This window comes from Triturus cristatus, chromosome 5_2 (genome assembly GCF_964204655.1).
Source record: "Triturus cristatus chromosome 5_2, aTriCri1.1, whole genome shotgun sequence".
In the NCBI taxonomy this organism is placed as follows: Eukaryota; Metazoa; Chordata; class Amphibia; order Caudata; family Salamandridae; genus Triturus; species Triturus cristatus.
The window spans coordinates 901,809,382-901,833,595 of record NC_140588.1 but is presented as its reverse complement, the minus strand read 5'-3'; the positions used below and the strand labels follow the sequence as shown (position 1 = coordinate 901,833,595).

The following is a 24,214-nucleotide window of genomic DNA, read 5'->3' as shown; positions in this document are numbered from 1 at the left end:
CGCCGGGACAAGGACATAATCAAGCCGTGAGAGACTACCATGGGCCCCCGAGTGGAAAGTGTATTGCAACTGTGTGGGATGTTTTAAGCGCCAGCAGTCCACCAATCCCAGTGTATCCAAGAGGCCGGATAGCCACGCCTGTGCCCGGGGGAGGTCCCTAGGGGGGTGACGATCCACAGTTCCAGAAACCACTGCGTTGAAATCCCCCCCACCACCAGAAGCCCCCCCGGAAGGCCAAGGAGGAGGCGCCCCAGATCTGCAAAGGTGGTCGATTGCAACCCCGGTGGGACGTACACTGACACAAAGACAACCACTTTGCCCTCCATTCTCCCCACCAAGACAGTGTAACGTCCCCTGTCATCATGGAGCACCTCATCAATTTCTAACGGGAGCGAGTTCTTTACCATGATACCCACACCCCTCGAGCCCGACGTGAAGCCCGAATGGGCCACAAGGCGGTAGCCACGCCGATTCATGGCGCAGAAGGAATTGCCAATAAGGTGTGTCTCCTGCAGGAAGACCACATCAGGCGAGAGTCGCTTCAGATACTGTAGGACCACACCTCGTTTGATCCTGTCCCCCAGTCCATTAACGTTCCAAGACAACAAAGTCAATTCCCTACCCCCCATCATACACAAAGACCATCATTCGTCCCCCCGAGAGCACAGTAGAGCCTACACAAAAAAAGGGTTGCCTTGCGATAATAACAAACAACGCCCCATCCCTGCCCACCCACCCCAACAAAACTCCCCCCTCCCTGCACCCCTGCATGAGCCCAGACAGCCCCCCCAATGTGCAGTGTGCCTGTCGCCCCATAGATAGTTAAACTAACTAGACCCCCAGAGGAGGAGGGAGAACCCCCAAGAGACCCCACACAACCTCCATAGGAGGGGAAATTAAGCAATCCGACGTATAGTCAAAAGTGGCATCATTTTTGTCCCGAGCGAGGCCTAATATTAGTCCCTCAGTCTTGATCCGGCGAGCCCTCTCCCCCGGCCGCTCCCCCCCCGCCACCCCGATCTCCAGACAGAGTATCCAGCCAGTCCCCGGCCGCTTCGGGACGATCAAAAAAGTGTGTGCGACCTTCCACCTCCACTCGCAGCTTAGCTGGGAAGAGCATGGCGTACTTGATGTTTAGGTCCCGAAGACGGCGCTTGACACCAAGGAAGCTCAGTCTCTGCTTCTGGACCGCAGGGGTGAAATCAGGATAAAAATTAATATCCATATTATCAAGTCTAATCGGTCCCTGTAGTCTGGAGGATTGCAGGATAGCGTCTCTGTCCCGAAAATTAAAAATCCGGGCGATGAGAGGTCTCGGAGCGGCTCCGACCTTGGGCCTTCCCCCGGGAACCCTGTGGGCTCTCTCCACAGCAAAGAATTTACTCAGCCCCCGTGGCTGGAGATGGTTGACGATCAGGTCTTCCACGAAAAGGTCCGCCGCCGCTTCCTCACGTCCCTCAGGCACCCCGATGATACGGATGTTGTTACGCCGGGCCCGACTCTCGGAGTCCTCCAGGCGACGATCCATCAGCGCACTCGCCCGAGCAAGCCGGCGCACCTCCGTTTGCAGGGCCGCCACATCTGTCGTAAGGCCCGATGCGGTGTGGGCCAAAGAATCAACTCGGTCGTTGGTCTTGGAGAGATCGGCCCTTTATCAGGCCAACATCTACGAGGACCGAGTCGATCTTCTGCGCCAGTGTGTCAAAACGCTGGCCCACAGAGGCCTTCATCTCGGCGATGGCGCCCATGACATCCCGCAGAGTCAGATCCGTGGGCAGATCGGGGGCATCAGTAGGGCCCTCAGGGGACTTGCGGGGCACCTCAGGAGATCCCTTCTGGAGGGTATAGCGATCCATGCTGTTGGACTGTTGGGCTGCGCCACGCCGGGTCGATTTTACCTTTGCCCGATCGCCATCTTGTTTCGTGGCCATGGTCCCAGTCTCCCGATCGCACCAGCCACGTCGTGAAGGGCAGGCAAGCCGGTCCACGGGCTCCGGGGGGGTGCCACCCCAGATCTGCGGGGCGGATCACAGCCGGCGGGCAGGCGGGGTCCCCCAGAGAGGCCACACCAACACACAAAGCCCCGTGACCCAACCTCGCATAGACAGCAAGGAGGGTACGAAAGTGAAAGTGCGGGTTCCGCAAGCCACCAAGCCCTGCCCGCCGCTGTTATTCACTTCGTCACTGGATCGCCCCACAACGCAAATCCGGGGTTCGGCTAGGAGAAGGCCGCAAACCTCAATCGGTGGTAAAGTCGGTGTCCGAGGTCCGATTTGGAAGCGGAAAACGGGCGCCACCTCAGCTCGGGCTCACCAACACAGTCCCCTCATCTGGGACAGGATATGTTCAGGATAGTGATAGGAGGTCGCGGAGGTCCTCGGGAGCCTCGCACCTACGCGGCCATCTTGGTTGCGCGCTAGGCTCCTCCTGGTTGAGCTTTTTAAGCTTGTTTAATGGTAGGCTTTTCTCATGAACACTTTTGGTTGGTGGTGGTAAAACTTTGTAGTACTGTGAACCAAACACTTTGGCATGTTATAAATGTTATAAATGTTACTTAGACATTCTTTTGTAATAGTGTCACTCAAATTGTTTTGCTCGGGAATTCTTATGCTTTGGTTTGGGAACCTTCATGTAATGCATGTGTGCAGTCATTCATAGATTATGGATTATGTACTCTTGAGCTCCTCTTTATTAGTGTAATGTGGCTGTTTACTTTGAAACCAAAGGCAGGACGGGTGACGGCGGCCGTGAGTGATTAAACATTAATTACAGAACAAGGTGTATATTTACAGACACCCGCATGGTAGTCGCAGCACTCAGGATCAGTGTAACCTATCGGGTCCTGATCCGAATTTTAATATTGTTGCAAAACTAGCAAGGACGTTACTAGCACATATTATGCTGTAACATTGAAACAATTGAATACGGTTGGATTACAGTACATGTGGATGGACCTTAGATAAATGTATGTGTATATATAAACACATTATACAAGTGGCATCATCATTGTGTCTACACAGACTTTTAAAAGGCTGAGCAACTTTGCTCAATAAGTGATGCACCACCATTGTGATAGCTAATAGGGTTTATGAATTATATATCTGCTGTAAGAGAGACAAATATCTTTAAGTCCTGATGAAGGTGGTGCCCCAATAATTTATCACCACCGAAACGCATCGATGCTCCGTTTTTGGTATATGGTCACATCGAAGGAACCTCTCCATGTCCAATAGTATCATGAAGTGATGGACTGATGTTTTGCTATTGAGTGATTCTTTTTGGAGTAACGTTGTCTTGATGTTTTGATTGTCTCACACCTCATTTTTCTCTCAAGGTTCTTTATATGTTGATTATCAGACTGATGTATGGTACAATCTTGTTTTTAATCTAAAAAGACTTTTTAATTGAAACATTATATATTAATAAATTATTGTTTTAATGTATGGACTTTTGAGTTCTTTATCCTTGTGTACATTATAGTTGTTTTTTGGGTTCATACAGGAATGTGTATGTGTATTCTGAGAGTGCTTGAATGCGTACTATAGCGATATAAAGAAAGATAGTAGAAAATAGATTCACAATAGTTCCAAGAGAGTCCTTACTTCCTCCTCTTTATTAAGCCAGCGCTTTTGACTGAGTATTAGAGAAATGATTGTAATTATGTATATATGTCAATGTTTCAGGTTCCCCTGATGAAGTGCTAGTGGACAGCCCGAAATGCATTGGGAGCATCTTTTATTTTGATCTTGCTGAATTCAAGCATTTGGAACTCTTTTTTAATTACATCTGACTTCACCAGTGATCTTTGGAAAAAAAAAGTCATTGGCTGTTTCTTCAAGTTCGGTCATTTGTTTGGAAGGAAATATACATTGAAGTATTGAGGACTCATCATATTAAGAAGTGTGTTATTGTTAATAATCAACATCCCAATTGTTTAAATTTATGTACACTAATTAGTGACATGCAGTAGTACACTCAGGATTCTCAGATACACATCCGAGGCATTTGCTTTCAATTTGAATTTGGTGGCTAGCAGAGCCACTCACCTGGTGCACACTTTATTCAATTAATTTTGGATGAATTGTTTATTATGTTTGAGCAAGTTTAATTGAGTGCAGTTGAGCTATATTTGTGTTATTACACTTTTAGAAAATTGGCATTTTCTTGCCTTTGGCAGTTAGTGCATGAGACCTGTCTCTGGTCACATGACTGGGTGTACCTGACAGATGAGATTTGTGTATTCCTTCTAGACAGCCACACACAATAGGGTATGCCTGAATGGGCCATTGCTGGCAGGATGGTAGGAAGGAGCTGGGCACAGCCCCACTTACACCTGATTAGGCTCTGCCCTGCCTCCACACAAAGGGCTTCATACCCCCTGTAGTTAGTCTAGATCCAGGGCAGGGAAGGCAGGATGCTTGGGGACTTCAAAGGAAAACACCAGAAGCTTCTACCCCACCATTCGCACAAATGGTTATAAATACTAGGACTCAGACACCAACTCTTCAGTACACTTCTGGATCTGTGGACACTCTGTCAGGAAGAAGGACTGCTATACTGCTGAAGGACTGCTACTCTTCTGCACTCCTTCTTTGTTGTGCTGCCTGCTGCCTGGGTGAGAAGGACTGGACCTGCATTTCTTGAACCCTGAACCCCAGAGTGACTCCAAGGCTAGTTATCTGGCCTCATGACTAGAGCCTCAGGGACAGAAGGCTCCAACAACCTTGCACCTGCACCTGGACTCTGCCATCCGTGAGTCTACCTTGCAAAGTGGTGCCACCCCCAGTCACAAACCTTTGGAAGTGGGCTTAAGGTGCTTTGGAGTGTCTGTGGATTCAGAGAAACCAAAGCATCTTCTCTGCTGCGCTACGCAACCCAGAGCAGAACCAACATATCCTGGCTACTAGTGTGGATTGGACCTGTCAAAAAGACCCACATCTTCGGCGCAGGCCCTCGCATCCAAGTTCAGGCCAGCACCAGACTCCGCATCATAGCCTTCGCTCCTCGGAACCTACGTATTGCATTGGTTGTGCGACGTGTCTTTGACGCGGATCCTTGCAACCCAACACAAACCAGGAGTAAAGGTACTGTGTTCAGCTGGCCTAACTGGGTCCCTGCAGCTGGCCCATGCTCCATCGCTGAGGGTGTAAACTTGTGACTTTGTCCCGGTCCGGCACGATCAGATATCTACACTTGGAGCTTTACGTCTTTTGGAGTTACTTTTACTAAAATCCTATGAACTGAATATTAACGAGTCTACTGATTGTATTTTTGTAATTTTGGTTTTGCTTTATTTATTAAAATCGACTCTATTTTTCTAACTCAGTTGTGGGCTTCTTTTGTGGTGTGTTTTCACTGTGTTACTGTTTGAAGTGTTGCACACAAATACCTTACACATTGCCTCTGAGTTAAGCTTGACTACTCTGTGCCAAGCTACCTGAGGGTTGAGCATAAGATAATTTAGGGTTTGCTTGTGACTTCACCCTGAGAAGAATTGTGATTGATGCTTGAAAAGGGTTTCACCCCTCTCAACCAGTAACCCAGTTTCTTACACCCATCCAAATCTTCCTGGTACATATGTGCCCCAACAGGTTGCAGTATAGAAATCACACACTCAGTTAGTGGACCCATAGAGCATACTGCTTAAAAGTACAGAGAAGTCATGCAACGGGCCCTCAGAGGATAGCCAAAATATAAATAATATTATGTGCACCCCACTTCAATGAATCAGGGATCGCATACAGATCAGCGGAGTTTGAGTAAATTCTCTAGCTAGTATGAGGTAATACTTTGGCAGATTTGTATGCATCCCATTGGGGCACGTATTAATAAGGAAGGTTTGGATGGGCTTATGCTTTTGGTTTGGTCCTGAAGAATATCCAATGGGATGCTTTCAGTGACACATATTGACAGCAGCGGTTGAAACGTTGATGCATTAGAAGATATAGCTTGTACTATTCACACCTAGTGGGGAAGAATAGAATGACAGTAACCCGACTCAGGGTGTAATCAAGTGAAACGTAGCCAAGCTTTGAAAATATTTGATCATTGATCTTTCATAGGTTGAAAACATTTGATTATTGATCCTTCGTAGGATGAACCATTTTTTTTGCACTGCACAAGCACTTTATTTGTCACTTTTGCGCAAGAACATCCTGTTCGATCATGGTTTATTATTACAGTAAAGGAATGTACATTTGTTACATGAGAATACATATTGCATACACGTTTGAAACAAATATTGAACCTTTTGAGTATCATTATTAGAAAGTAATGTGTTTGACAGGGGACCAGTACACAGCTTACATTTTAACTGGCAGCTGAATGAGATCCTTTGTGTGATGGGACATTAAGCATCTAGCTATTGACCTTCTGTCCAACTTCTAAAGGCTTTTTATTACACACAGACATTTTTACACTGAACTCAGAGTTTGTCCATAAAATACATAGGCAAGTTTTGTTAAGAATCCCCTTTGTATTGCACACCAAAGAGAGGGTTTTGCTTTGTAAAACTTGGAGATAGCAGGGGATGAGACGGTTTCATTGGCTTGCTGAGTTTAATATTAACTCTGAAAACAAAAATATGAACACAAATATGCATTTATGCATTCTCTCATGTAAGAATATCGCCTGGTAGCAAGAGCACATAGAAGGCGTTATAGGGAGGCAGTCTTTACATGTTTCAGGGGGTGATCCATTAGCACCAGTTACTGGAATCTGTTCACTTGTAACATATGAACTTTGCAGCTCTGTAGCTTCTAATCAAAATATTAAACATAATAAGTTCATTGGACTAATGCATCTAATATAGAACTCTGTGTGCAACCTGAGGTTCATAGGTTCAAGTAGCCTCATCCTTTTATCATCCAGAGGTTAATAAAATAAGTACCTTTGAGCTGGGTAATAATTATAATCCCTGATATCTGTGCCTATTCTCAAGAAGCAGCGCCTAACCTTTGGGCATTCGGAAAGTGCATGGATGGTGGGCTATCCTAGAGCAGAGAAGTGCCCTATGCCACACAGCTAGATTGGGCCAGTAAATTACTGATTGTTTTTTAACCTTTTTTGAGCCCACTTTTCACATTATGTAAATTGTAAAGTGTCGTCCATCCCTACCCCGTGGAGTTCTAAATTGCATAAGAATTTTTCTGAAAAAGAATAATTAAATGATGTAGACCATCTTATTCGTGATTTCGGTCTTAGTCTGTTAAATAGTTGGCAGCACAATAAATGGTCAGCTAGATATTTCATTTTTCCTGTAACTTTCTAAACGTGGCACTTTCAAAATAGTAATTTAAAATGTGACTTTACCATTAAAGAGGATTTTTCATTGAAATCTCATAAATACCAAACATGAACTGCTTATTTGTTCCCAATTAAAAGCTAGCATTTATTAAATGTAATAAGCAACTCAATGTTATCCTAAGGGACAGGTAGGCCTCACAGTAGTGAAAATCAAATTTAGGAGTTTTTAACTCCCAGGACTTGTTAAACCCAAAAGTACATGTCCAACATTTTAAATACAATGCACCCTGCGCTATGGGCTACCTAGGGCCTAGCTCAGGGGTAATGTGTATGTAATAAAAGGAGAGTTTAAGGCTTGGCAAGGGGGTTATAATGCCAAGTTGAATTGGCAGCTTAAAACTGCATTCAGGCTGCAATGGCAGACCTAGAACATGTTTTAAGGAACTAGTTAAGTGGGTGGCACACAGAGTGCTGCAGGCCAGCTAGTAGGATTTAATTTACAAGCCCTGGGTATATGGTATACCACACTACAAGGAACTTTAATATGCCAAACAGGTGTAAGCCACTCTTAACATGTTTATGGGAGTGAGCACAAGCACTTTGGCACTGGTTAGCAGTAGTAAAATGTACACAGTTATAAGGCCAACAAAAACAAATTCAGGAAAAAATTGGAGAGGTGAAGGCAAAGATTTTGCTGGTGACCCTGCAGTGAGGGCCAAGTCCAAGAAAGGATTAGAAATGTTTCTCTCATCTAAGCATCGATGACTAAAATATATGGATATAATATGCATCATACAGCTGATGTTGTTGGCAAATGATGTGTGTGCAATTCTGAGTGGGAATCCGTGAGTATTAACTTGTGTACAGTACTTTTCAGTTATGCCAAAGACAAAATCAAAACAAAAAAACAATATCAGAAGTGCATATGCATGACATTACAGATAGTTATCTTGGCAAGTGAGATGGAGTTTTAATCCGGTTTCACTAATCACTTATATCTTGTTGTATTGCAGTTTCATGAGAGTCACTTGCATATGAAAGACACCAAGAGTTGGTTACATCCTAAAGGTAAATCCTTTCAGCCTCAATGTTAGATGCAGGATTCAGTGGTGTAAGGAGGGAACCAAGGGCGCTTACAATGCCAAGGAAATGGGCTTTTCACTGACTGCTGTTTAGTTGGAAAATACTGAAATAATCATGGGCATCTGGGCTCCAGTGCACCTACTGCACACCTGATGGTAATATACCTCTGGCAGGATGTTTATAGCTGATTAATAAAAGCTACCTTATTTGCCTTTAGATATTTTATTAATCTGCAGACACCCGTGCCCAGCAGAGTGATATCTGATGTCTCAGTTTTTTCACATTCCCCCTACCCGCTTCTACTATGTCTCACATATCATACTCTGTTCATGCACAGGGTGAATGGCCATATTTTGATAAATGAATTCATTAAAACCTCTATCTCCTCACACATATGAGGCAATCATTGATTTTGCATTTACATTTAGTTCACTTTTTTATTCAGAAAACATGGTTTTAGGTTCCATGTTTCCTGAATCACATGGAAGCTGATTCTGTAAGTCATTTGTGGTCCAGAGGTCTGCTTAGGTGCGCACATTTCCAAATTTACAGGAGTAAGTCCAAGTTTGCGAATCACAAAACACTTGTAAAACACATATTTGTATGTGTGAGCAATTATATTTCTATGGGCAGAGAGGACTTCTAGATTGTTACTGCCCTCCAACGTGTGTTAACAGACCTTCTCCATGGCACATTCTCTCTTTTAAGGACAGGAGTACATTTGGGATGGATAGGCCCATGTAATACCCCTAAAATTGGGTTGAGCCAAAGCAAAGAGGAAGGAATTTTGACATCATTATTGAATTTCAGTTGTCACTTGCTCTCAAAACTGATGCAGCTTAGTTTTTATTTTATACACACCTCTTTAAGGTCACAACCACCACAAGAACACACTAAAATCATTCTTTTTAATAGCAAACTTATTTGTTATTAGAACACAACAATCTGTCGCATGTTTAAAAGTGTCTTGTTTTCCATTCACGTTTTCTTGCACGTTGTCAAGGGATGGACCTGGTCAATGGATTCTAGTTCAGGTTCTTGTCTATCCAAGGTTAGAACGATTCATTCTTGAAGGCAAAGTGCCTTTCCACTACTAGTTAAATGTGTTAAAGACAGCTGTTCACAAAAAAGGGTTGCTAAATGCTGGAGGAAAAGCCTGTTGCACATAAAACACCAGGACGATAGAAGATCAGGGGACGAGATGGCAGAGCCTTAGCAGACTGTGAAGAGAATTCTTGAGACAAGATTGAAGATCTGACTATTGGCTGACTTAAAGGAAAATCCAAGGACCAAAATAGGGACAAAATATAGAGACTAGAGGGCATAGAAACTCCGAAAAATTCTACGGCTGCGTATTGATGCAGTGAAAGGAAGGAAGGCAGTCCTTAAATAGTACACAGAAAGGAAAAGGAAATGGCATAGAAGATCACAAGATGACAGCAATGAAAGATTGGGGAAAAAGAACACAATAAAGAATGCACCTCCATCTTGGAACTACCAGGCGGAATATAGAAAACTGGAACTGGATTTAATTATTTTAAAAGGTTTTTACAAGTTGTCCAGGAAAGTCATGAGGCTGCTGGTGAGTCAAGGGACCAGTCCCTTTCCACCAACCAGCAGAATAGAACTCTAAGCACACGCAGAAAGCCATCTCCGGGAGCGCCAAACATGGTTCCATGATCAGAGCAATCCACGGTCTCTCTGGACTGCTGGTAAGTCTTATCCCCAGACTTTAAAAATGCCAATAACCCTTCTCCAGTGGGAACCCGTCGATCCCACTGTCTTCCTACAGGAGCCCACTGGTACTGTGCTTTAACTGCATGAGTGGGGAGGGCGGCGGTCTTTACATGTTTCAGGGGGCAATCCATCAGCACCAGTTACTAGAATCTGTTCACCTGTAACATATGGACTTTGTAGCTCTGTAGCTTCTAATCAAAATATTAAACATTAAACATAATAAGCTCATTGGACTAATGCATCTAATAAAGAACTCTGTGTGCAACCTGAGGTTCATAGGTTCAAGTAGACTCATCCTTTTATCATCCTGAGGTTAATAAAATAAGCACCTTTGAGCTGGGTAATAATTACCATCCCTGATATCTGTGCCTATTCTCAAGAAGCAGCACCTAACCTTTGGGCATTCGGAAAGTGCATGTATGCTGGACTTTCCTAGAGCAGAGAAGTGGGCTTTGTGCATTAAGTGTGGCGCCCTGGTGAAAGGCTTCGCCCTCACAGAGTCTGCACTGCAAACTATGCAACACTGCCCAAACATGAACTACTTTACCAGAAGTCCCTGAACTCTTGCAAGTGTTGGTTATGGATGTGGCCATCTTAGACTGTCAGGTATAATTTTCCTCTTGTTTCATGGCATCCTTGCTAGACAGTCATGTCGCTGAATTGTTACAGCTAGCATCTTTGCTTCATGGATTGTGATACTTGTTTGGGGAACAAATATTATCTTGCTAAGAATTGCACTCGGTGATTAGTTTGTAAAAACATCCTAGCTGTAGATCCGGAGTTATACATTTTTAAAGGTTTTACCAAAAATTAGCAACTAAAAGACCAAATCGCCAAACATGAACATCTAGTCACATGAGAACAGGTCAAAGTTGAAAAATATGGCTGACCATGATGGAGCATGGGTCGGATACAAGTAGTGGATTGGGCCCGGTCGGCACTTACCTTCGAACTTAGTAGAAATTATAAAGAAAACGTTCTGAGAAGGTAAAGTTCAACTGGGCAAGCCTGCAGGTGGTATCTGAGTAGGCAGAGTCATTGTCAGGGAGCTGCTGGACAAAATTGTTGTGAAGATTTATATGTTCAGATGTAGTCTCTTTTTTGGAAGTTGAAAATCTCAGCAGGATGAAGCTGGAGACTGTAGCCGACGAGAGTTCTAGGTAGCTGGATGAGCCTTTGGCAAAGGAGCGTTGAACAGGATTTGCTGTTGCAAAGAACAACGTAGTGGGAGCTACTGTGAAGTCAGGCTCACCGGCAATTAACCTTGGGCACATAGACAAGCAGGTTGGTCCCGCTCTTCCCTCAGTTCTCAGAGCAATTTTAGCCCAAAATATTTGAAGTCCCAAGTTTTGAATTTTGGCAATCTGGGGACCTTTACCACCACCATTAAGGTTGCAGGGCGAAGTGCCACCATTTGGGACGTTAAGACTCACACAGGCTGGCTCCAGGTGCGGGTTCAAAATGGTGGGAGCCTGTGATGTCCCTGTGGCTCTGAATAGTAGGCCAGAAATCTAGCCCTTGGAGTCACTCTGATAGTCCTGGGTTCATGTCATGAAGCAGGGCTCAAGCAGCAGAGCAGGCCTCTGAGCGTTCACGGCAAGCTCCAGGGAGCAAAGCAGTCCTTCCAGGTGCGCCAAACCAGTCTTGTGGAGTATAAAGCAAGCCACATGCAGCAGGAGGTCCTTTGAGAGTCCTCCCACAGGTCCAGAAAGTGAACTGAAGAATGTATCTGATGGCCAGATTTTTATATCTGGTGCCTTTTTCAAAGTAGGAGAAGGTTCTAAAAGTGTTCCTTTGAAGTTCTTGGAATTTCCTGACTCCCCTGCCTTGGTTCTAAGGCTGGCAGCAGGGGCCATGCAGTGGTGACAAACTCTCAATGTGAAGGCAGTGCACAGCCTATTCAGTTGCAATGAGGGCTGCCCTCAGCTCTGCCCCCGATCTTTCAAGCAGATGGCCCACCCAGGCACAACTAATCCCTCTACTGTGTGACCATTCGGTAGGAAATCACAAAGTTAAACTGCCAAATATACCCAATTATGTGATCTAGGACAGGCTGCAGGCACCAAATAGCAAAGGGCAGGAAAAAATGCCAACTTTCTACGCGTGGCACTTTCAAAATTGTAATTTAAAATGCGACTTTACCATTAAAGAGGATTTTTCATTGAAATTTCATAAATACCAAACATGAACTGCTTATTTGTTCCCAATCAAAAGCTAGCATTTATTTAATGTAATAAGCAACTCAATTTTATCCTAAGGGACAGGTAGGCCTCACAGTAGTGAAAATCAAATTTAGGAGTTTTTTTACTACCAGGACTTGTTAACCTTAAAAGTACATATCCAACATTTTAAATACAATGCACCCTGCACTATGGGCTACCTAGGGCCTTGTTTAGGGGTAATAAAAGGAGAGTCTAAGGCTTGGCAAGGGGGTTATATTGCCAAGTCGAATTGGCAGCTTAAAACTGCATTCAGGCTGCAATGACAGACCTAGAACACGTTTTAAGGAACTAGTTAAGTGGGTGGCACACAGAGTGCTGCAGGCCCGCTAGTAGGATTTAATTTACAAGCCCTGGGTATATTTATCACTTGAAGTTGGGATTTGATGACTTTATGTTATATCAAGTTGAAAGCATTCTATTCCACTTTCTATCTGCCCTTTCCACTGCTACTACAGCTTTCAAAAGTGCCAGTCTCCCCTAGGATCGCCTCATTTTTGTTGAATTTACTAGCACAAGGCCGTGTTATAAACTGCTTTATCAGTAAATGGAAAATATGGTAGACAGATATTTTTAATAATCTGATTTCATGTTTACATTGCCTTATTATTTTTTAATGGATTGGATTGTACTTTATTACTTGTAATGAAATGAAATTGAGGCATGTTTTATATTTGTACAATTGCTTTTATGGATTTTTTTTCATGACTCAGAATAAAGCGATATAGGACTCTGACTAACTGCTATGCACACATAACAAAGGTTGTATTGCACCCTGCTTGCACGACAACAAGTGTGTATTTTGTACCACTGGTAAGATCGGCATACACTGCAGTGAAGTCTTCCTCTGTGCATACCAGTTCACTGCTGTCCATGACTATTGGCGCTTAGGCCTGTTTTGATGCACTTGTTAACATCATATGCTGCCATTTCTGTGCAGTCTGTGACAAACAATTAGTTGAAAATGTTCCTGTTTTGATGCACTTGTTAACATCATATGCTGCCATTTCTGTGCAGTCTGTGACAAACAATTAGTTGAAAATGCTTGAAACAAATCAACAAATGAATGATTTGAAATGTGTGTGGAATAAGTTTATTGGTTAACTTTGGTTAGGCGTGAATTTAAGAATCTACAAGTTGTTTGGGACAATATCTTGATTAAGTCAGGTGGGAGGTAAGGATAAAGTAAGGCGAGGCCAAAATGCAATAAAGCTTGATTGTAGAACTGGACCTAAGAGAGATGTGGAGAGACAGAAAATCCTAAAATACTCCTTTTGGTTGTACAGTTACTGCACTTATATAAATATTGACTCTCTTTTTGTATGCAGCTCACTTCTGTGTAATATGTCAGAATCCAATATTGCAGCATTACAAACTCTGGCTACTCCCAAGTACAGTAATGCCTATGTTACAAACAATGAAAACTAAGGAAATTGACATTAATCCTTTAGATCGGGTGCTGTACAGTACATAAAACAAAACCGCAGAAACAGATTAACAAATATTTTGATATAAGTGGTGGTAGAGCAATTTCCCAGGTTATGACAGGAGATGTCTTCAAATGGGCCAGTCAGAGTGTGGAGGTTTATAACTCAAGCTTCTGATTCAAAAATACACCAAACTCTGAGGAGATAGAACAAATGCTTGCGAACAGTAGGGCCAATCCCACATTACATATACTAAAACAAACAGGAGGGGATCAAAGTGAATGGAGTGTTGGTACTTATGCCAAAGGTAAGAATTTACAGAATATGGGTCTGATTCACAGTTAACTTAGACTTTTGAGTAAATTTACTACTTTTCGGTATTCACAAATTCCAAATTTAAATATACATTTTGTTTTTAGTTACATGTCTCTACTTCCAGAATATAGCAATTGGCTTACTCTGTGGGTGATGTCTCTCCATAGACCACTCTTACTCCTCCCTATTCTCATCCCCTTTTGAAGTAAGTATGCCCCTTTTCCCACCCACTCGAACCAGTTCCACCCACATTTACCACTAAAATGTATACTTATGTATGCAGAGGCTCCACGGTCAGGGTGGAGAGCTCCGCATTCATAAGTATACGCAATTGCGGAGGCGTAAACTCATCACGTAGTTTGTGAATTGTAATTGGTAATACGTTTTGTACTACAAAGTGCAGTTTGTGAATCAGGCCCTCTTTGCGGAGGAATGCACCACACAGAACATATTCACTCTCACTAAGGAAGGAAAAAAATAGAGACTTTTAGACTTTTAACAATATTTGCACACTGCTCAGGATTCAAACAGGAACCGTCCTAAGATATTTAGGTGTAAGAGCCAACAAAGAAGCTCAACAGCAGAAATTAGAGGATGCCTCACAAGCTCAGAAGACATGTAGGCTATGACAATTCTTAAATTGAATACAATCTGAGGATGATGAGGTTGGTGGTGGCTTTTAACTGACCTTTTTAGTGAACCCACTGACAAACCTTTTCAGCATATTTTCCTAAGAGAAATAGTGCAACAAACAACAAAGTAATAGGAGGAATACTGGGATTAATCCCAGCCCCTGGCAGTTGCTTGGGCTGCATTCTGGCCCAACATTTTAAGTCACTATGCCACTCTAGACAGCGACAAGCCATATGCAAATCAGCTTTCATCCTGCTCAAGACAGGAACACAAGCAACTCCAGGCTGATTTCAACTTGCTTATGCTTCATCATTGAGGTATAACAGGTAGCTGTTTGGAAGCGTGAGTATGTGGGTGGAACTGTAAATGTGCAATGCATGTTAACATACTGTGCTTCTGCTTAATGGAAATGTAGTTTATTTTATTTTGCCTTATTTGTTGACCGACAGCAACATTTTCAAACAAAATTGAAATTTGTCAAAGAGCGCCGTCAAAATAGTGAAACTTTGTGTTACATATATTAAGCTGAATGTTGGTTTTACAGCATATGGAAGGGTGTAATAACATGCATGATGTTTCGTTTATTGGTCTTGTGTGCGCTAATTGTCCTCTGTGCAACACTGAAAATAGTACATTCAGAAATAAAGTCAGACTCAAAAACGTATGCTAACAATTAATACATGTAGATCATATACATGCCTATGCACGAAACGGTGGTCACTGACTGAAGTTAGTTATGTTACTAAAATGATTCGTACTTGCACTTTCTCCAAGAGTGTTGTAAGGAGTTTCATGGATTCCACTCTTCTCTGGGCCAATACAAGTTTCCTTTCTTCCCATTCCGCTGTGCCGTCTATCCACAAATCTTCCACTTCACTCTGGCATACGGTTTCAATAGGTTTTTCCTCTAGGTCTTTCTCCTGTAGTGCTTCACATTCATTTTGAGTCTCCTGAGTCTCTTCACATGCAGTTCTTTCTTCATCATTTCCTTTTCTAAGCAAATAAAGCAAAGTTTTTGTTTCACATGCAATCATTCACACGTGCAAGTCATTTTGCTGCACAACCCCCTACAAAGCATAAGAAAGTATTTCAGCTTTGTTAGTGCTATAAAACCTTGCTGTTTGTGTCTCTCTTGCTTTACCTGTCATTGTACCTTGGTATGGGTGTTTGGCAATCCCATCTTCAATGTTCATTTTAAACATCACTCCACCACTGTACTTTGGTCTGAGGTACTGTGGTGGGACTGTAGTGGGTGAGAACAGAAAGCACTACGACACGACCCTTCCTCTCATCAGCAGATTATAAGAAAAATTGGTAGTGGTCTTCTCTGAATAATCTAATGCATTGATTCAGTGGAACACCTAGAAATGCTGGTTGCGTCAATTCATGAATCATTCAAAATATGTATTCATATTAATCTGTATGTACAGACCAGGATCTCTTTATTGATGTAGCAAAAAGCATAACATGAATGATCAAAAGTCATTAATAATTAATTGACGATGCCTGTACAACTGACCAGTTGGACAATAAAATCTATTAAATAAAGTTGTTAAAAAAAATAATAATAATGAATTGATGATTCAATTAATTTTCTTTATATCTTGGGAACCTCTTCTTAAACCAATGATATTGCCACACACATTGAATTTAGTTTTTCAACGTTTATGAGCACTTTTGAGTACACTTTCATAGAAAGTAAAACATATTACAGAATAATTTACTATTAAGTTTATTTACAAAGAGTAGACATTATTTGTTATGTTTTCACGAGTTATCCCATGCTATCTGATATTTAGGCACACCACCACACTGGTCCACATTTGCCTCTTCCAGAACACAGGGATTAGAAAACAAATTCACTGCCCCAAGACCTTTAACCTTAAATTTCAAGGTCAAGGGTGACAAGAGCTTCCCAGACATATAGTTCGAAGTTAATATTCCATAAGCAGTAATTATTGTTTGTTTAAAGCAAACGCTTTCTGGGTCCCTGGAATAGATTCCCTAGCCTGGACCCGTGGAAAGGGATTGGCAGGGTTTTATGGTGTATGAATGAAACTTTGAACCTCACCTGGCTTGACCTGCAATAAGTGGGCACACTCTTTCTTCGGGGATACCCAATGCTGTGGGATGAGTTTATAAATCACCCAGACCATGAGGTTTTGTACCCTCTATTAATGTATCATAGTTCACTCAGGTATTCATGGCAAAGGACATTTCCGTAATCAAGCTGTGATAGAAATGGGATTTGAGTTGACTATGAATGACTGAAATATACAAAAATTACTAAGAATGACTGCATGATGCACAATAGAGCGAGACTTTGAACTTCATTGATACCGAAAGAAACCGGACAATGAAACAGTCAATAATTTGCAGGATGGTTTCATTCACATTTATTTGAGGAAACAAGTTCATATCACAAAATCATTGCCAGTCAATGTGAATTTGCCTCACCTTTCATCTTTCTCTTCCTTTTGATCTTCAAGTTCTTCTTCCTCCAACAGCTCTAGGTTTTCAAGATTTCGTTGATTAATGACCTCTTCACTAAAATGATTGGTTGTATCAAGCATGACCTGTGATAAATACCAGACAAATTGTTTATATGAGGAATTAATCTTTCTCTAGCCCATAGCTTTTTTTCTCTCACACATTAACACATTTAGGGCCTGGTTTTGATTTCAGCTGATGGGATACTGCGCCACAAACGTAATGTACATCTCGTCCGCCAAAATACAATTGCCATAGGATCAGTGGTGGCCGGCATTATTTGTGGGCGGCGCGGAGGGTGAGGAGGGGCATGGGGGGAACAACACATCTACCTTGCCGCGCCGGTCCCGTGTATCTGCTCTCCTCGTCAGACCGAGGCACAGGAAGCACAGAAAAGGCTCCCCTGACCAATCACAATGCTGCAATGCAGCTTTGTGATTGGTAAGCACCCAGGCTCCCCTGAACAATCACAATGCTGCAATGCAGCGTTGTGATTGGTTTTGAGTGTCCTGGTTTGACGCTCAACCAGGGAATGGGGGCTTGGGCTTGTTCTCCATTAGGGCTGTAACGCAGCCGTCACGGAGAACGAGGAAAGTGCGCCCGGAAGGTCTGACCAAACAGCCATTGAGCACTTAGGAGTGGGCAAACCTCTCCTCCCCTGCTCTGAGAGCAGAGCAGCCCCGCCAACCTGCCTGCCCGCAAAGCAGCAGGAAACATAAATGATAATAACTCAAAGTTATCATTTTATGTTTCCTTTACTTTGCAGTGCACTGCTTAAAAGTAGTGGTGCGACGCTCCTGCATATGATATAATGCACTTGTATTATGGCAGGCAGGATATCCATCTTGTTTATGACTGAGTAACCTGTCTGCCAAACTCAAAATCAGGCCCTTAATTTTCAGAGCTATCAGCAAGCAAAAATCAGAAGGGAAGAATTCCATTGATAGTATTGACTTAACAGCAATTACTGAAGCTGTGTACCTGTAATAGTATTTCAGTCTTTTACATGTCTTTGATATAAAAATGTTTTATACAGATAACTGTTAAAGCCCGAAGCTCCTGCATATCCACAAAAAGATATAAGGAAACACAGTGTGGAGTGGATTTGAGACACATCATGTTCGGTCAGGGTGGAACCCAAGACCATACTCTCCAAGGGGGATTCCTCCTCTACCTCGGCCTGTAATGCTTAACACTTGCTGAGCAAAAATCACATTTGTTGGTATTGTATAAAATTGACTACCAGATAGTTCATACTCAGATTGTAGTTCGTGGAACGGGATGGATTACTTTCCTATCCCTCTAGGCATCCCCCAAGTAGGACATCCCCAACAGGTGCCATTTTCGATGACCCTATATGCTCCTTAGACAGTGGAAGAGATCCGAGTCCGAGAGCGGAGTACGCAATGTCACCTTGCCTCGCCACCCCAATGCACCCATCGCCCTCCTCCAAATGAGGACCACCGCCTGGGTCGGGAGGGGGGGGAGGAGGGAGCACACTCCCCCCATAGAGTCTTCAGGGGTATCCATCTGGGATGATGGTGGTGCGGTAGCCCCTCAAGAACCTCTCCAGGTTCTCCTGCATGTACAGGACTACATTCAGTGTAACAAAAATGCCCGATATTGGAGGCCCTGGGTTGCCCAATGAAATGGCCAATTCCCCACCATTGGCGAGGTGTCAGTCCCCAGTGGAAATGCAACAGACTTAAGACAATTTATTCGGAAACCCGCATAGGATCAAAAAAGTATTAACATATCCAAGATTCTCGGTATTGAGTGTGGCGGGTCCGCCAGATAAAGGAGAACGTCGTCGGCATATAGGGAGACTACGTCTTCCCAGCCCGGGTCCCATAGAAGCCCCCTGATTTGTGCGTCCATTCTGATCCATCATGCCAAGGGTACTTTGAGAAAGGCTGAATCGATCCAATATTACCCCATTCACTCAGACCCGTGCCAATGAGTCTGTATGTAGTAGGCTTATCCAGGATAGAAAGTACGGGCTGAAACCCATCTTCTGGAGGACGACCATCATGTATGGCCATTCTAGGGAGTCAAAGGCCCTCTCGGCATCCAAGGCCAAGAGGTCCTCAAGCTCCTGTAGACACAAGCAACCCATCAATCTCCTCAGATTATGCCTTGTAGCTCTATACGACATAAAGCGGACTGGCCTGGAGCAACAAGGGAGTCGATCACTTGTATTAGACGATTTATAAGAATCTTGGCCAAAATGTTAGTCTCTGTAGTGATCAGTGAGATTGGCCGGTATGTGGTACAATAGTCAGCCACCTTTCCCTCTTTATGAATATAGACAATTATGGCTTCTCGAAGGTCAGGAGTCGGGGTGCCTGCTTCCCTAGCCAAATTAAACATGGACAGGTACAGCCTCACCACTTTCGAAGTGACACATTTTTTAAATTCTACAGGGAAGTCGTTTGGACCGGGTGTTTTACAATTTTTCAGCTGTGCAATAGCCGCCAAAACTTCACCCACAATCATCTTTTGTTCCAACGCCTCAGCCCGGTCCAGATCCATGCAAAAACAGTCAAGGTGTCGAGAGATCACCCACAAAAGCCTCTAGGCCCCCTCAGTCATGGGTGGCCTGGCCTTGGTAGAGCCGTTCTGGATATTTCACAAATTCTTGTCCAAAAGCCCGGGGTATTTACCGCAGGGCCATCCCTTCTGTTCTAATGCCACTAAACCAACGTTGCCCCTCCTCCTTTCTTGCCAGCCAAGCTAGGAGCTTGCTGGCCTTATTGCCAACCTCATATATCCAACCCTGAGTGACCTAAAATTGGGCTCTTGCCTGTCGCACCAGTGCTTCATATTCCCACCTAACTTCCCCAATTCTGTGCACCCAATCCCCATCGGGGTGGCCACATAATCGGCATCGAGCTGCAATAATTGCTCCTCTTAATTTCTGGCAATCCAGCTCCCTATCCATCCTCAGGCCCACCCTGCGTGCAATCAACTGACCCTGCAGGACCATTTTATATGCTTTCCATAGGTTGTGGCCAATTGGGCAGTACCCTCATTTTCTGTGAAGTGGCTGGCTGTCGCCATAGCCACCACTGTTTTGGTTTCTCTATCCTTCAGCTCTCATGCACTAAGTCTCCATGTTCCCTTTCGGGTTGGGACATCCATGCAAACCTTGGTAAGCAGTGGCGAGTGGTCTGATAAGCCTCGGGAGAGGAAGGCAGTACCAGAGTACCTAGTCCTCTAAAATGAGGGCTCTAAAAAATAATCTAGTCACCCTGTCCATGTCCCTGTTCAATGTCAGATTGAGGTTGCCCCTAAAAATGATCAACACATCTGGGGAGCTTGTCAGCCAGGCCCACCTATGCTCTAAACTCCTAGATTGTAAACCTTGAGGGAACTACCATGAAACTAATAACACAACAAATCCTCGGGTCTGTGATAATGATGTGTGACAAATACTTATAACGGTATGAATTCTGACACCAAAACTCCCATGGGAAGAGATCCCTTTAAGGACGGATACCCTCACTCACTATAGGTGACATGCTTCATCATATGGGTTTCTCCTCCCAGTGGAATACCTAGTTCCACTGAGAGCTACAACTCCCTCAATGTGAGGAAGGAGCTCAGGGATGTTTTTATGTAGAAGATGCTACACTAACGGGGATACTAAAATCCCATGGTGGATCAGGTTAAATGAAAACGCAGCGCAAAAACAGAAGAGAAGGTGAATTAAAACTACCTAGTGGGAGCAAAACAGACAATCTTTATTCACTTGCTCGCACTGGTAGGGTTAAAAAGCAGCGCAAACAGCAGTGTGGAATTAAACTGCTGGGTTTTGACTCAAGGTCGACACGTTTCAGCCTCAGTGATCTAGAAAAGTATCTAGGCTTACGTCAGGACCAGAAAGGAACTACAAAGCTGCTGCTAAAAGTGAAAAAAAATGTGTAAGAAAGAAATACTAAACCAATAATCCTATGTTTTCTTCGGTATTACTGGACATACCCAAATTTATGGATATTAACCCTCACCTCTACCTCAGGGAAGGGGGCCAGCTCTATCTGTCGGTACCCCGTCGTGTTAAAGGAGCTGCGGCTGGAGGAACTACCATGACCCAATGACCACATCTCCCCATAGCAGCGGCTATGGATAGCAGCTTGATAGTCTTGTGCATCCTCCCAAGTATGGAGGGCTTCCAGTGGTAAAGAGTGGAGAATCTAGATGCCCACCCCTCGGATCCCTTGGTGTATCCCAGATGTGCCAACACTTTGTATCTGCCTCCACCCAGGAACCTGCAATTATTTCCCGAAATAACCCTGTTGACAGGGAAAAAACACGTCCTTTTAAATATTAATAAGCCACACATAAATTGGCCTTGTAGCCCACAGGGTAGGGTGTCTAGTCTTCAAAAGTGGAACATGTAGTAATGTAATGCTACAATGTCCCTACAGTGGTAAGCTCCGAAATGCCAATATATTTATTTTGCAAACTCTGGTTTGTGACAAGGAATGATAAAAAAATCAAATTTAATGGTGATGGTAGGTTTTTAATAAATATCTAGGAAAGAGAACTTCTAAAAAGGTATCTTTTCCCTTTCTGAAGCTCCTGGGTCTAATTTGCATTAGCCTACCAGCAGCTCCCCTTACCAGTACTTGAAATTAATAAGGTGTGAACACTGCTTGCAGAGCAGAGACATTGGCTTATGCCTGGTGACAGGATAGGCCTTGGGTGAGGTATGTGACACCTGTCAGGCAAGGAGGAGCAGCTAGGAGGGTTCTGGATTTTAATTTACTTCACCGGGACAAGGACGAGGCCTGTCCATTCACAGGCCATTTTAAGGGAAAACCTGAGGAAGTGCAGCCTTTTGGGTACCTCCCTGAGTGAGGAGGAGCTGGTCCAGAAACAGGTTGGTGTAGCTGCGGAGGAGAGATTGGCACATTTTTTTAAACACACCCCTGGCTGGCCCGAAGGCGCCCTTCAGAGTCAGAAGGCCTGTGCCATCTTGGATTTCCCTGTGGGATAGTTTGCAGGAAGGCAAACAGGATCTGCTGAAAAAGCGGAAAGAGTTTTACTCATTGGTTAGGGTGTGTCCAGGAGCGACACCTAACCACTGTCTTGTGAAGCCTACAAAACTGGCATCTCACCCACAGTTCAAGGGAACACTTTCTGCACCTGTGGAAGAACAGAATAGGACTGAACCTGTTGTCTTAAACGTGTCAGGAAATATGAAGGGCTGGACCTGCTCCCACTTGTACCCATGACAAATAAGTAGATTCTAAGGGTCAGTTGGCTGAACGTCTGTGTAGCTACAGGGACTTCAAATGCTGCAAGAGGCATTTTCCCTGGAGTAACCAGTGACCAGTTGCAATTGGAAGAGGACTAGAACGTGTTGGTGATTTCTGCTGGACTGAGTCCTGACCGCTAAGAGCTGTTCTTTAAATCCTGGAAGCCTTTGTGGTATACAAAAGAACCTCATCTGAAATGTCTAAAAAATGTGGGCTTTCAAAACGTTTGGACTTCCAGACCTCTGGAGAGCTGAGAACAACCACCCAAGACAAAACCTTTCTGGGCAAGAAAATCAGGTTTGTTGCTTGATAGGCCAGTTCAGCGAACCCAGGCGGCAAGCCTTTCCGACTTCGGTGCAACCTTTTGAGATACTGCCTGCTGCCTTACACCACTGGAAAAATCCGAGCTCTAAAATAGAGGGTAAAACCAAAGTTAGAAATCTTGACCGGCACAAATGCCAGAAATATCTGGACAGACTTCCCTGGGTCCGAAATTTGACTTTTCGTGTTCTGAGCTTTTCTCACCAAAATCAATGGCTTCAGCGGGACATCGCTCAATGCCTATTAGACTTTGCAAGTTTACAGCCGGCTGCCTTGCTCCCCTGGTGGATTCTGATTTCCATTTAAGAGACTAAGTCAAATGAAAAAAACTTTGACAACTACGAACCTGTTTGGTGTAACTGACTTGCACTTCTTCGCGGTCGGTCTGAAATCATATCTAGGTCCTGGTCAACCGCGAACAGTGATTCCTAATTGGCGCTTTACTTTTTCTAGGGACCTTTTATCTTAAATCTTCAAAAAATCATATCTCTGGTTCCCTTTATTGGATTTTTGGCATTATGCTTTTGTTTTTGTTTTATAAACTGAAGTGGGAATTTTAATGTTTTGTATTTTTGACTATTTATCTGTTTGGTACTACTAATTGCTTTATACATTTCTCTAAAATAGGCCGGCCTGTTCTGTGCCATATCTACCACGGGTTGAGCTCCAGGTTTAAATTATTGAAACCTTTGCTTGGACCTAACAGGTCAGTGACTTTATTTCTTGTGGTAGACTGCTTACCACCCCAATAATAAATCACTTCCTATCACAGTGTTTTTAAAGTGAATGCTCTTTTGTGCTACAAGATGTAAGTTCAGTTCATAAACATATAAACAAAATATCTCTCAGATAAATATATGGCGTTCAAGCCTTTTGCTGTGTTGCTGCCTGGGTTGAAGTCTTTTTTGTGCTTACGCTTTATTGTCAGTAGAAATTATTAGGCACTGAGGTAGAGTGACCAGGTGTCCCGGATTTACAGTAATAGTTCAGTTTTTTAAACAGCTGATTTTAGCAAATTTAGCATGTCTCAGTTTTCAGAAAGGGTCTCGGTTTTCAGAAAGGGTCAATTGAAAACAGAGTGTTTATGTTTTCGAATGCTGTAATTCACATTCATTAGGCTAGGGTTTAAAAGTGTGAGCCCTGGTCAAGCAGCAACCACATTCCTAGTCAGGGTAAGGCACAAGCAAACCCCAAATTAACCTGTGCTCAACACCCTGGTAGCTTGGCACAAAGCAGTTAGGCTTAACTTAGCGGCAATATGTAAAGTATTTGTGCAACACTTCAAACAGTAAAGCAGTAAAAACACCACACAAAAAGGAACCACACCAGGTTAAAAAAATAGAGCAAAATGATTTAATAGATAAAACAAGACAAAACCAACAAAAATCCAATTGGTAGATCCTGAGTTATGAATTTTTGAAGTATAAACTGCAATATAGAACCTAAAAGCATAAAGCGCCAATCACGGCTATCTGGCCGCACT

The 24,214-nt window shown here is 43.4% G+C and overlaps 1 protein-coding gene across 1 annotated transcript in view; it reads right to left on the bottom strand.

The window, feature by feature from the left end:
• Window positions 1-24,214, bottom strand: part of LOC146829386 (A-kinase anchor protein 17B-like) — a 616,345-nt gene that overhangs the window by 60,578 nt on the left and 531,553 nt on the right. Inside the window, exons 3-4 of the mRNA XM_085608051.1 lie at window positions 17,117-17,235; window positions 15,418-15,652 (exon numbers count right to left, since the gene is read on the bottom strand). Coding sequence (XP_085464177.1) covers window positions 15,418-15,652; window positions 17,117-17,235 — 354 coding nt within the window. The remainder of the gene's footprint in view (window positions 1-15,417; window positions 15,653-17,116; window positions 17,236-24,214) is intronic.